Source organism: Fomitopsis serialis (genome assembly GCF_022376445.1).
Source record: "Fomitopsis serialis strain Sig1Antser10 chromosome Unknown B0H18scaffold_6, whole genome shotgun sequence".
Taxonomy (NCBI): domain Eukaryota; kingdom Fungi; phylum Basidiomycota; class Agaricomycetes; order Polyporales; family Fomitopsidaceae; genus Fomitopsis; species Fomitopsis serialis.
This window is the reverse complement of record NW_025954966.1, coordinates 125779-137361: the sequence shown is the minus strand read 5'-3', so window position 1 is coordinate 137361 and position 11583 is coordinate 125779. Positions and strand designations below refer to the sequence as shown.

The window sequence follows — 11583 nt, the reverse complement described above, 5'->3', positions numbered from 1 at the left end:
TCCACACCGTGACATGCCCTTGTGCGGTTTCGACCACTCTGTCTCCACCCATTTGTTGCCGCGAGCGATAGACCATGCTATCGGCTCGCCATCTTGCGAAAAGTGTAACGAGTACCCGCCTGTCCACGACACCTTGACCATGGACTTCCGGCGACTAGGGATCACCCTCTCCAACGTCATTCGTGCGCGGTTGTTCTTTCCCAACTGCGCCAACCTTCGTGTCGGAGATGGTGAGCAGATATGTGGCACAGGATGCACAATGCACTGGCAGTTACCTGCAAAATACCCCACGCCCATCGATCTGTCTCGTTCTCCAATATTGACAACTATTGTGTGTAGTTTTCCCGGGCTAGGAGTGTGCGGCACTGTTGCATCACCAATGTCAGGGATCATCGTGAAGGCGACATGATCCTTGAGTACGTTGAGACGGGCATTGAGTGCCAGTGCCTGACTGCCACTAGATTGAAAAGGCTGAGTGAGTCCTAGGGGTGCATATAGCATAAGCTTGCGTAGGGCAGGGAAGCAGTTAGTCGAGTGAGTATCGTCGTCAGCGTATCTGTCGATGCCTACACGATTCGCCGGGTTGTCAATAATAACCCTTCATCGAAGACCATAGTGAGTTACCTTCGAGTCCGCGTCCTGAGTCACAGTGTAGTCTGCGTTAACATCGACACCGAGATGGTGCAACGAGATACAGCTCTCGCCAAGCCTCCGAAGATCTCGTGTAGTCAGGGTCGCTCGCTGAGGCTCATCAGCGCGTTCGTGATCGTGCAGTACAAGTGACCGCAAGATGGCTCCATGATGTGTCGCAATGGTTGAGACCAAAGGGTGATGAGGTCCCTCGATGTGTAGAGCCTGGAGTCCCGATGCACTCGACAAGAAGTTTTGGAGAGCCTGAGTGGTAGCACTGGCGCGGGTCTGCTCGTCATGGCTTTCGAGCCATACTACAAACTTGAACTCCGCGAGGGAAGGTAGGCTCGTGCCGACAAGAACCCATGTGCGGAGAAGTGGGATGGCATTGCAGCGTGTCAACTCCAGCTTGCGCAGGCGCGACCACGAGATACTCTCGAGACTCTTGACAGCCCCCGCGTCGCTCCATGTGAAGCCTTCTAAGACAAGCTCCTCGATTCGCGGGCCAATCTCCATCTCGCAGACCGGCTTTGTTGGGTCGTACGTCAAGAATGGTTTGGTATGAACTTCGTCTTCAGTATCCTCGAGTGTTACGACGCGCACAACGCAACCTGAGCGGTTGTATGCTGCGATCCGCAGACTATGCAGTCGAGGCGAATGAAGTAGAATGGGTTGGAAATTAAGTAGAGGGTCGCCGGGAAAGCGCACGGTTGCAGCAAGCGAGATGAGATTGGGCATAGCGGGAAGAACCGAACCTGCGTATTTCTCTAGTGTGAAGCGGCATTCCGGGAACCCAACTTGAATTGCATTTATCAAGGTGGCTGGTATGTCGAGGCCAGCATCCCACCTGTGTCGGTGATGAGCTCGTGCATGTGTACCGACAGCGGGGTCGTGCTCACCGCACTTTCTGTAATCCCGCTTTGAAGATCCCACCCTGGATAATACATTGGAGTTCTTCGAGGGATTCGACTCGTTCTAGTTCGGTAGACGAACTGTCGTCGAGTTCCTTTAGATGATGATACCACCGTTTCCGTGTGAGCTCGCCGACAATGGCGAGCTCCGTGACACGTTCAGAAATGTGCGGAGATGAACGCAGTGTGTCTAGTCTGCGCTTGCACTTGTTCTCATCTGATATATCCAGCACGAATCGCTGCAAGATGAGGCCACGCGCTACGACGGCGAAGTCGCGGCTGATCAAAGATGCAGAGTTGAGGTCTGGACGGGGAATCTGCGTGTAGATGGCTTCAATGGTGTACATGGCATGCGATCAGACCTGGACGTACCTCCGCAAGGATGAGACGAAGTACGTCCTCACAGTGAAGCCACCTATGCGTATTGGTGCTTGATGCGTTACCCATGAGAAGATGTATCTACCTGGGATAGTAGGGTCAGGTTCCTTCCAGTTAGAACATCCATACTTGCACTGCCTCACAGGAATCACTTGAAATCGGCGGAGCCTATGACTGTGGCCATGATGGCGGTCAACTGACAAGACGATGACAAGACAAGACCTGCCACCCCACGCTAAGCAGTGTGGCTATGCATGCCAGAGATGATCCAGAGTGATTTGAGCCGACCGCGTTGATGCGGCGGTAAGCAGCCGTTGTTCAACTAAGTATCACTGCATCGTTCTTGAGGTGGTGTCAGACGGAGCGTTCATACACAATAGAAACCGGACACAGCGCCGGCTTGATAGTCAGTGCTCGCCGGACGTGATTACTGTAAGGATCCTCCTAATGTGTCTACCGCCATCTGGACACGCTCTCGGGCGGTTCCAAGTATTCTGTTTCCACCCACTTGTTGCCGCGCTCGACCATCCACGCTATTGGGGTGCGCTCAAAGACAAACGAAGAGCCGTCTGTCCACGATGCATTAATCAGGTGGTTGCGCTGACCATCGACTTCCCTCTCTAGTGTCATCTTGAAGCGATTACTCCGCTCCCAGGTTACCCAGCCTTTTACCAGGCTCCATCAGTGTATTTCGAGAGCATGAGGTTCAGAGAATTTACCTGCAGGGCGCCCAATTCCCATCAGCCTGTCCTGTTCTCCGATATTGGCGACGATTGAGTCCAGCTTCCCCGTCCTGGGACCAGGAGTGCCAGCGATGTCGCCGACGTCAGGCATCAACATGAAGGGCACATGTTCCTTGAGTACGCTAAGGGGTCCAGCATACGGAGATCATCCTGCGAGGCGCTGGGTAGCCTGGTTATCCCCAGCAGCGTGTATAGAGTCAATTTGCGCAGAGCAGGGAAGTAGTCAGCGGAGTTGATGAATGTCGTCAATGTCTCCGCCTGTACGTCCACAATGTCAGACCCTAGTTTTGATCAGAATTGATGGAGAGTCACCTCTGAGTCTGTGTGAGAAACAGTGTAGTCCGCATCAACGTCGATTCCGAGATGATGCAGTGAGCGACACTTCTCGCCCAATCGCCGAAGGCCCCCCAGAGTCAGTGTCGTTCGCTGGGGCTCATCGCGACGTTCGTGATCGTGCAGCACAAGGGAACGCAGGGTCTCCCCGTGGTGCGCGACGATGGTTGAGACCAAAGGATGATGAGGTCCTTCCACGTGTAAAACCTGAAGTCCCGAGGTACTCGATAAGAAGTCTTGGAGCGCCTGCGTAATGTCAGCACGGGTCTCTTCGCTTCCGTACCACGTCGTGTATACAAATTCCTCGAGGAATGGCATGTTAGAACTGACAGGGACACAGGCTTGGAGAAGTGGGACGGAATCGCGGCGACGTAGCTCCAGCTTGCGCAGGTGCGACCATGACATCTGCTCGAGACAGCTGACGGCACCCTCCACGCTCCAACTGAAACGCTCCAGGACCAGGTCTTGAAGCATCGGACCACTGCCTCCGCAAACCGGCTGTGACGGGTCATACGTCAGGAATGGTTTCGGGAGGGCTGCAAATTCGGCCTCTGTATAACCGCGTACGACGCAGCCTGTGTGGTTGTATGCTGAGATCTGCAGAGTACGCAGTCCCGTTGCATGACGCAATATGGGCTGAAAATTGAGAAGAGGATCGCCGTGGCAGTGTACGGTTGCCGTGAGCGATACGAGAGTGGGCATAGGCGGGAGGGCTGAGCCTGCGTATTTCTCGAGTACGAAGCTGCATTCTGGGAATGCTACTTGTATAGCTTCTATCAAGGCGACCGGCATGTCCAGGCCAGCATCCCACCTGAGCTAATGATAAGCCCGTCCACAGTCGACAATCGTAACATGGAGCTCACCTCACACGCTTGAGCCCAGCCTTGAATATACCGTTCTGTATGTGCTGTTGGAGTTCTTCAAGAGCCTGGACCTGCATAGTCACCGGCCCATCTTCAACCTCCGCGAGATATTGCCACCACCTTTTGTGCGCGAGATCGCCTACGATTGATAGCTCCTTCACATACTGGGAGACACTTGTCGATAGACGCAACGTATCCAGCCTGCGCTGGCACTTGTCCTCGTGCGCTAGATTCAGTACGAATTGTCGAAGGATGAAGCTACGCGACACAGCGGCGAGATCGCGGTTGACCAGCGACGCGGATTTGAGGTCCTCACGAGGAATCTGCTCGTCATTCAGTCACCAACTCACAACGACAACACGAGCTGAGACAGACCTGCTCAAGGATGACCCGGAGTATGTCTTCGGTTAGAGGCAATCTGTGCGCATCTGCACTGGCTGCGTTACCCATACCGAATACTGAGAGACAACATCATTCTCATGAGTCATCTGTATTTATATTGCTATGTGTGAGTCACCTCACCGCAGAGCAGAGCCTTTTGTGACCCATGACGCGTGGCAGATTTGGCTGTGCTGCGTGCATCAACTGAGGCTATGCCCAATACTACCTTTCCTGGAGACCTCCAGCGCTCGATCTACGTTCTCGAAGGCACATTTGTTTTCAGCTCCATCCCAGCTCTCGACGGGTTCCAGTCGAGTACCGCATGTCCGTGTCGTTGACAAATCAATGTCAACCCTCATCGGCATCTCTCGCGACAATTTCGAGGCAATACCGTCTCACTATTACTTGGCTTTGAATGCCCCCACAATAGCTGAGCGCGCGCAAGCAAAATCAGAACCCTTTGCTGACACAGACAATGCGCTGACTGACCTGGTGTTTACCGTCGTGGTTCTGTCAACTCGATTCCGCATGATTTGTACCGTCTCGGAAGGGGTCCTAAGGGCGCGGCGATGCACCTTCCGACTAATGGTGGATGTAAGGCGAAACAAGTACATGAAAGGGTACACCGTGGTTCATTTTTCGAGATGGCCAAGTCGACAAAGTTGCGATATCGGCCTCCTGTTCACGTCGCGAATGGCAGACAATCGAAGTACAGGTTCGATGGACGCTCACGGACCCTGCAACGTGAAATGCAATGCCGCCTGCATCGCCATGTCTATTGCGGAAGCTCAACCGAAGATTCCGGGCCACAATGCACCTGGACCCATGGAAATTATGTGCTGGACGGCAGTAGTCTTTGAAGGACACGATCAACCTCGACATTGTCCGAGTCTCCGTGCTTTGGCCAGCTCTCCTCTGGTGGTATAGAGCCTTCCGGAAGGTTGGACCAGTTCGGCGAGGGAGTGGGGCGTATATGGGAGAAATCTTGCACCGCTAGGTTACTCTGACATGGTGATGCGTGAGCAGTTCTTATCATGATAAATAGAATCGACGAAGGAACGCACCGGTAGTTCATCGCCGGCGCTGTGAAGATATCGAGGATACTTGGTGAATCGGATCCCTTTGCAGTGCTCAATGATCGGATTAGATGCAAGGGATATGTAGACGTCCGTCTGCGTCGAACTATGCATGCGATACTAGCATCGTATGAGTCGACCTGAAATGAGTGGAGACTGGCGAGCACAGACCTGATGACAGCCGAGAGCAAGGACGCATCTCGAGAGATCGTGGAGCAGTGCGCTACCGTCGATGACGGGCATGATCAATACACTGTTTCTGATATTACGCGCATGGAGAGCGGTAATCTTGACATCGCGCGCAACGCCATCCTTGGAACGGGTCTCTGAGAGCATGTACACCACGCAGTGGTCCAGATCAGAAATGATGAGATCCGTAGCGGAAACCACAGGTGGGAGAGAGGACAGGTCGAGGAACTCGTGGCTACGGCCAGATAGTGTCACGCCAGCGAAGCTTGAGGGAGTGCTTGATGAGACATCTACCAGTGCTGAAGTAATGGGCGCAACTTTCGAGGCGGACGAGGTAGACGATGGCGATGGAGATGTAGTAGATGTCTTCGCTTTGCGCTTAAACGCGAACTTCGGCTTCGGTGCAGCGGCTGTCCTGAGTTTCTCTAGGGACCCCTCGACTTCCTTTAGTCGCTGAGAAAAGCTGAGCACTCGTCTACAGTCCTGACGGTAACTGAACGGACTCACCAGTTCACATTGTCTCTGATCATAACTTGGCAGGAAGCTCGTGGCGTCCGTTAATTCCTTCCTCAATTTAGCGAAGTCGGTTGATAGCTGCTGTAGTGCTTTCGAGTCTGTGCTACCCAAGTTCAATTCGTTGGCCCGTGACGCAAGTTCTGTCGAGATCGCATTTCAGGAATAGTCCTGCAGGCCGATACGTAGAGTAGCAGACCAGATTGCGCCGCATTGAAATGGATGTAGAATTCCTGGCTAAGTTCCTGGTTCGTTTTGTCCATCCCGACTTGTGGCAAATAATGGGTAGATGTGAAGCATGTGAAGGGCTGTCCCTACCAGAGTGGTCTCAGCGCAACCCGAGCAGTGGCAGAGCGGTACTCGGTCACGGTCATCCGTTACACCGTCACACACATGAAGGGGCGCGCTTGCGGCGCTTACACAGGTTCGCTGCTCGCCTCGACGTCCTCCATCGTCGTCGCATCGTTAGCCCTCCATATCTCTGGGACTACCACAGACTTACAGGAATCAACGATGGCTGATGCTGAAATGGATGTCGATCCCCCAGCGACCTCGACTGGCAAGGCCGTCGACAAAGGCGACGCGAAGAAGCGATTCGAGGTGAAGAAGGTACGCGCGTTGTTCGATAGATATCTGACATACAGCGATGCTAAAGCAGTGGCCATATGTGTTCCTCGGATGATAGTGGAATGCTGTTTCGTTGTGGGCTTGGGGTGCGTAGGCTATTGTGTCACTTAGTCGTGTGTAGCTTACTGACGAAGCGCGATCTTTGTAGACATTGTTGTCGACAACTGCGCCATCTGCAGGAACCACATCATGGATCTCTGTGCGTCGAAATGCTCACACCTATCCTTGTCTTCGGCATCTAACATATTACTGGTATCAGGCATCGACTGTCAAGCCAACCAAGTATCAGCCACTAGTGAGGAATGCAACGCTGCATGGGGTATCTGTAACGTGAGTATCACGACGAGCGGCTGGAACAACCATGGCTCAACATACAATCATAGCACGCATTCCACTTCCACTGCATCTCCCGGTGGCTGAAAACGAGGAACGTCTGCCCGTTGGACAACCGAGAGTGGGAGCTGCAGAAGTACGTTGTTCCACTCTCTTCGCAGTGGCTCCAAGTTCTGATGGTTTCTTAGGTACGGTCGGTAAATGCAGACATATCCCTGTCTCTAGATATTACGCTTTGTATTTTGTACATCACTCGCGCACCAGCTGATCCGGTACCACAAATGTATATCATGCGCCATCGCCTTACTCGGTGGGTATCTCGTCTACTGACCTGTGGTTCCGCAAACGATCGTATGCCTACTGTCCGCAAGATCCACTCAATGCAGTTCAGGATTCGTGTCTGGCGATAACACCCCCACCCCTGCAATCTCGTAGGTATGCTGGGGCATGCACCGCCTGATTCGATGGACTACATGATGTTCTCTCCGTTCAGATGGAAGCAGCCTTCTTACATTTAAGCAGATATGGTGGGCTAGCGAACTAGGTGAGACACTGGTTGCATATGCCTTTGCTGCACACTGATGTCAAGATTTACGATTGGGAGTTGTTCGCTGAGTAAGGGGACCTAGCGGATTTGGCAGATACTCTGTCAATTCACACAATGTCCTGCTGGTATCCAGACGATCTCGGATGGCCCCTACGGGGACGACCGTCCCTGATAGATGTTCAAGCGGTTACCGCCCTGTGTCGGTGTGACAATTGTTAAACACATTTCTAGCCAGTGCTCGTGAGTGTCCCGTCGCTTGCAGATACCTGTGGCTCTTACCTGAGCACTGATTTCGAGTCTCTAATTGACGTATGTAGGCATCTAACACATTGCTTGAACTTGACGTTGCGTGCGTGCGACGGTTCCTGAAGAATACTTCGGGGTAGTGGCGCTGGATTCTATTGAGTGCTTAAAGCATCGCATTCTCGCAGACATCTGTTGGCTCTGTTTGTGCCGCCATTGAACCCAAGTGAGATACTTGGTACGTCTGCGAGCGCAGACATTCCGTGGCGACTGATGGTGGACATCCGAGACCCTGCTCCGTGAGTTGCGTATCAGCCTGCAGTTCCATCTGGACGATTGCACAGCGCACAAAGGCCCATACCTCCAATCAAGTCGACGATGTGTTACATAACTTGCACTGGTAGTACTGATCCCAATTTGCGGAGCTTTACCGGCACGCATACAATTCGGGAATGAAAAGAACTCAAGTTATGTGCGTGCCTTGATAGATGACCACACAAAATAGTCGCTGCAACCTGAGCCAACCAGAGACTGAAGCTTACCTAAACGTTAAACCACCGATGGGATGCCTCGGTATCCCCCAATCGGTCACCTTCCATATTGGGAGATTGTATGACCGAATATGGAAGTCGGTGCGCGTGCTGTCTTGGGGATGGTGTACCCCCATATTTGGAAGGTGACCCATTGGGGGGTATATATGACCGTACGTACGACGCACCGGGGGTTTCGAACCTTTACGAACATCCCCGCCTACTACCGCTACGACACCATGAACACAGGTCTCCCTTTCTCAGGCCAACCGGTTGGCTTTATTCTTGCCGGACTACCTCTTCCTCCTCCTCCCTATGCCTCCCGTACCGTTCTCATGGAGCAGGCCAACGAGCTACGCGTCATCGCACAGGCATGCATGGACCAAGTCCAGCGCGATCACGCACTCCTCCGACTCAAGGAGCAAGAGATTGAAGTCCTGCGGAAGAAGCTAGAGCGGAAGCGGAAGCGTGAGGACTTAGCGAGGAAGGAGGAGGCACGTTTGGCTCAGGAGGGGCTTGTGAGTTTGGAGGAGCAAACCGCGTCTCGCACAGCGAGGAAGGAGGCAAAGCGCAAGCAGCAGGTTGTTGCTGCTAACTCCCGCCTAATAGGGAAGCAACCGCGAGGCGGGACAACTGCACACTCCTTGCGGAAGTTGGAGGATGCCGGCGCGGCTGCAGCTGGTCGCAAGGAGGTGGCCAGTGCTGGCCACCGAGCAACGGATGTTACGCAGCAGGGTAGGCCTCGCCCTCGCCGCAAGGTAGCCATCCCGGCAGCCCCGGACGATACGGAGACTGATGGGCAGGCCTCTATGGCCAGCCATGCCGCTGCTGATGGTACTGCTACGATCTTCAGCTCTGGTGAGTCTGTACATCGTTTCTTACGTTCCGAGTCTCTAATGTGTCTGCTGTACTAGATGGGTGCACGGTTCCCGGTCCTCTTCCTGGCACTGCTAGGGAGCCTGTCCCAGCCCGCCTCAGTGGCCTCGCCACTGTCCACGACTCAGCTCAGCCTCGCCTTGAACAAGGACATTGTGCCAGTGGAAGTCGCATGCCAGATGAGCGGCCCAAGGCTACTGCCAGTGCTCAGGCAGAGCCACCTGTTGTACGCTCCGAGAAGCCCGTGCTGCGTCGCAATCCACCTCGTAAAGGCCGATCAATGAGTGTAGCAGACTCACACCCACCATAGTTGCATCCGTCATCGTCACATTTACTCCCCTCTTGTCGCTCTATACAATTTGCTGCTCGTTGCAGGCACTTGTACCAGTGCTTATGCTTACCGTTTTCCGCGTTGGCCACCCACCACAAAATATTCATTGACACCATCTATCTGCTTCGACAATCGTGAGTTGACTTGTACTGGATGCTCAGGGCATTGTAGCATGGTTTGAGATCCTCAAAGGTGCAGTGGCACTGCTCGAGCGGAGCATTGTCATAATGATTTGGTACATACGGTACTTAAAGTGCGGTAGAGTGCTGAGGAGCGTACATGGGCGCTTACGAAATTCCTGGCGCGCGTCAGATCTGATGAGGGCCGAGAGAGGCTCCTGGTACCTACCACCAACACTATCGACCTCTCGCCCGCTCCTCCCACCATATACTCAACGGTTATCCGAGTGGACATGCCCACACCAGCGGCAGACCTGAGGGCATCTCTCGAGAGGCACAACCAAACGTTCGAAACTCTTTTGAAGCTTATTCCGGCAAGGTATTACCTAGTGCAGGAGCAAAGCGAAGAGCAGGTCAGTGCATTCCAGCCTGTCTTGAGACAAGCCCGGGAGCGCGAGCCAACACCCGTCTCTTCTCTGGGATAGATCGCCTCCAAATACCAAAAGCACAGTAAGAAACAGAAGGCGCCGAAGCAGGCCATCAAGGAGGCGTCGAAAAAAGCGAAGAAAGAGAAGGTGTGTCGGAAAGCTGCGTCGCTGAAGTTTTTCATGACGACGTGCGCCCCAGCTCGACCCCGCAAACCACAAAACCATCCTCGACATCCAGAACGAGGGTCTGAAGGCGTCCGACAATGCCGCGAGCGCGAAGAGCAAGGGCAAGCGGAAGGCCTCTCAGGCCGACGCCGAGTCCGGCTCGGACGGGATGGACGTAGACGAGCCCATGGACCTACGGGAGGACGCAGCAGAGTCCGAGGACGACATGGTGCCCATGCCCGAGACCGGCGGGATCGAGGCGCTGCGCGAAAAGCTGCATGCACGCATGGCCCAGCTACGGAGGGGACCGAAGGTCGGCGGGGACGGTGAGGCGGGGAGCAGGGACGAGCTGCTCGAGGAGCGGCGCAGGCAGCGGGCGGCGATGCGGGAGCGGCGGCGGAAGGAGACCAAGGAGAAGATCCGCAGAGAGGAGGAGATGAAGGGGAAGAAGGGGAAGGACAAGGACCAGTCGCGGGACAAGGGCCCACCCACCCAGGTGCGTACAGCTCACGGTGGCACGAGAAAGTCTTTTATTGACGGTTCGCAGACCCAACTGCTCGTGCCGGATGAGGGGCCTTCATCCAAGGCGGGCCACCTGCACGATCCGAAGGCCAAGTTCACCAGCATCGCGTTCTCCGCCGTCGCCGGCTCCTCCAACAGCAGCAAGAAGGCGCATCTCAAGACCTCGTCGAACCCGTCGCAGGCACTCGAGCAGCTCGCCTCTCGGAAGGAGAAAGCGGCGTCCATGCCCGAGGAGAAGCGGAAGGCGCTGGAGGAGCGCGAGAAGTGGGAGAAGGCCGAGGCGCGGATGGAGGGCGTGAAGGTGCACGACGACGAGGGCCGGCTGAAGAAGGCGGCGAAGCGGAAGGACAAGGTGAAGCAGAAGAGCAAGAAGGAGTGGTGCGCACATGTCCTCTTTCGAGTTCCCGCTGGGTGTGCCGAACTTAGTCGAATCGCAGGGACCAGCGGAAGGAGCAGCTCGCCACCAGCATGGCCGCGAAGCAGAAGAAGCGGACGGACAACATCGCCTCGCGCCATGAGCGACGGAACGACAAGGGCAAGGCCGGCAAGACGAAGAACAAAGCTCGCCCAGGATTCGAGGGCAAGTCCTTCGGCAAAGGCAAAGGCAAAGACAAGGCTCCGGCGAAAGGCAAAAAGTAAGGACCTCCCCACATGTCCCTCCCTCTGTATGACCGTATGCGCCGTGTCATGTCGAATGCTACACTTTATTGCCGGTCTTGGCCCAGTCCGCGTTGTCTGCCTATCGGTATTCAAGGAGCGTACGTGAGTTATATACACGAAGTGCCGAAAGCTATAAATACAAGAAAACGAACACCCAAGCCCAAATCACGCAGCGTATCCTTCTA

General features: G+C 54.5%; 6 protein-coding genes across 6 annotated transcripts; 3 read left to right on the top strand and 3 right to left on the bottom strand.

The window, feature by feature from the left end:
* Positions 1 to 600: 600 nt before the first annotated feature.
* B0H18DRAFT_1114904 (uncharacterized protein) lies at positions 601 to 1988 on the bottom strand (the record flags this gene model as incomplete). Its single annotated transcript, XM_048033181.1, has 3 exons — positions 601 to 1477; positions 1530 to 1858; positions 1914 to 1988. The coding sequence occupies 3 exons, from the start codon at positions 1986 to 1988 to the stop codon at positions 601 to 603; spliced, it is 1281 nt and encodes a 426-aa protein (XP_047898226.1).
* A 763-nt stretch (positions 1989 to 2751) lies between these two features.
* On the bottom strand, positions 2752 to 4506 carry B0H18DRAFT_545958 (uncharacterized protein). Its single transcript, XM_048038547.1, has 4 exons — positions 4381 to 4506; positions 4234 to 4316; positions 3859 to 4181; positions 2752 to 3806 (listed from the first exon to the last, which is right to left on the bottom strand). The coding sequence occupies exons 2-4, from the start codon at positions 4306 to 4308 to the stop codon at positions 2954 to 2956; spliced, it is 1251 nt and encodes a 416-aa protein (XP_047898225.1). The 5' UTR covers positions 4309 to 4316; positions 4381 to 4506; the 3' UTR covers positions 2752 to 2953.
* A 456-nt stretch (positions 4507 to 4962) lies between these two features.
* B0H18DRAFT_545931 (tubulin binding cofactor C-domain-containing protein) lies at positions 4963 to 6351 on the bottom strand. Its single transcript, XM_048038546.1, has 5 exons — positions 6217 to 6351; positions 6012 to 6160; positions 5487 to 5957; positions 5304 to 5435; positions 4963 to 5242 (listed from the first exon to the last, which is right to left on the bottom strand). Exons 1-5 carry the CDS (start codon positions 6278 to 6280, stop codon positions 5072 to 5074), a joined length of 987 nt encoding a protein of 328 aa, XP_047898224.1. The 5' UTR covers positions 6281 to 6351; the 3' UTR covers positions 4963 to 5071.
* Positions 6352 to 6445: 94 nt separating this feature from the next.
* On the top strand, positions 6446 to 7346 carry B0H18DRAFT_979725 (putative ring-box protein 1). Its single transcript, XM_048044414.1, has 6 exons — positions 6446 to 6626; positions 6703 to 6730; positions 6793 to 6843; positions 6904 to 6974; positions 7028 to 7113; positions 7166 to 7346. Exons 1-6 carry the CDS (start codon positions 6531 to 6533, stop codon positions 7176 to 7178), a joined length of 345 nt encoding a protein of 114 aa, XP_047898223.1. The 5' UTR covers positions 6446 to 6530; the 3' UTR covers positions 7179 to 7346.
* Positions 7347 to 8449: 1103 nt separating this feature from the next.
* B0H18DRAFT_979720 (uncharacterized protein) lies at positions 8450 to 9617 on the top strand. Its single transcript, XM_048044413.1, has 2 exons — positions 8450 to 9155; positions 9212 to 9617. Exons 1-2 carry the CDS (start codon positions 8465 to 8467, stop codon positions 9481 to 9483), a joined length of 963 nt encoding a protein of 320 aa, XP_047898222.1. The 5' UTR covers positions 8450 to 8464; the 3' UTR covers positions 9484 to 9617.
* A 221-nt stretch (positions 9618 to 9838) lies between these two features.
* B0H18DRAFT_545789 (surfeit locus protein 6-domain-containing protein) lies at positions 9839 to 11500 on the top strand. Its single transcript, XM_048038545.1, has 5 exons — positions 9839 to 10036; positions 10109 to 10198; positions 10251 to 10712; positions 10764 to 11116; positions 11176 to 11500. Exons 1-5 carry the CDS (start codon positions 9917 to 9919, stop codon positions 11375 to 11377), a joined length of 1227 nt encoding a protein of 408 aa, XP_047898221.1. The 5' UTR covers positions 9839 to 9916; the 3' UTR covers positions 11378 to 11500.
* The last annotated feature ends 83 nt before the right edge of the window (positions 11501 to 11583 follow it).

What these genes read in the sequence shown, in the direction of transcription:
- B0H18DRAFT_545958 (XM_048038547.1), bottom strand. Translation starts at nt 4,308, where the DNA reads ATGGGTAACGCAGCCAGTGCAGATGCGCACAGATTGCCTCTAACCGAA. An exon ending in TCCGGGTCATCCTTGAGCAG is followed by an intron (nt 4,182 to 4,233) that starts GTCTGTCTCAGC and finishes AATGACGAGCAG; the next exon opens with ATTCCTCGTGAGGACCTCAA. An exon ending in GCTGGGCTCAAGCGTGTGAG is followed by an intron (nt 3,807 to 3,858) that starts GTGAGCTCCATG and finishes TCATTAGCTCAG; the next exon opens with GTGGGATGCTGGCCTGGACA.
- B0H18DRAFT_545931 (XM_048038546.1), bottom strand. Translation starts at nt 6,280, where the DNA reads ATGGACAAAACGAACCAGGAACTTAGCCAGGAATTCTACATCCATTTC. An exon ending in TTTCAATGCGGCGCAATCTG is followed by an intron (nt 6,161 to 6,216) that starts GTCTGCTACTCT and finishes CGATCTCGACAG; the next exon opens with AACTTGCGTCACGGGCCAAC. An exon ending in TTGCTCTCGGCTGTCATCAG is followed by an intron (nt 5,436 to 5,486) that starts GTCTGTGCTCGC and finishes ATACGATGCTAG; the next exon opens with TATCGCATGCATAGTTCGAC.
- B0H18DRAFT_979725 (XM_048044414.1), top strand. Translation starts at nt 6,531, where the DNA reads ATGGCTGATGCTGAAATGGATGTCGATCCCCCAGCGACCTCGACTGGC. An exon ending in AGCGATTCGAGGTGAAGAAG is followed by an intron (nt 6,627 to 6,702) that starts GTACGCGCGTTG and finishes CTCGGATGATAG; the next exon opens with TGGAATGCTGTTTCGTTGTG. An exon ending in CTGCATGGGGTATCTGTAAC is followed by an intron (nt 6,975 to 7,027) that starts GTGAGTATCACG and finishes ATACAATCATAG; the next exon opens with CACGCATTCCACTTCCACTG.
- B0H18DRAFT_979720 (XM_048044413.1), top strand. Translation starts at nt 8,465, where the DNA reads ATGACCGTACGTACGACGCACCGGGGGTTTCGAACCTTTACGAACATC. An exon ending in TGCTACGATCTTCAGCTCTG is followed by an intron (nt 9,156 to 9,211) that starts GTGAGTCTGTAC and finishes CTGCTGTACTAG; the next exon opens with ATGGGTGCACGGTTCCCGGT.
- B0H18DRAFT_545789 (XM_048038545.1), top strand. Translation starts at nt 9,917, where the DNA reads ATGCCCACACCAGCGGCAGACCTGAGGGCATCTCTCGAGAGGCACAAC. An exon ending in AGGAGCAAAGCGAAGAGCAG is followed by an intron (nt 10,037 to 10,108) that starts GTCAGTGCATTC and finishes TCTCTGGGATAG; the next exon opens with ATCGCCTCCAAATACCAAAA. An exon ending in CAGAAGAGCAAGAAGGAGTG is followed by an intron (nt 11,117 to 11,175) that starts GTGCGCACATGT and finishes GTCGAATCGCAG; the next exon opens with GGACCAGCGGAAGGAGCAGC.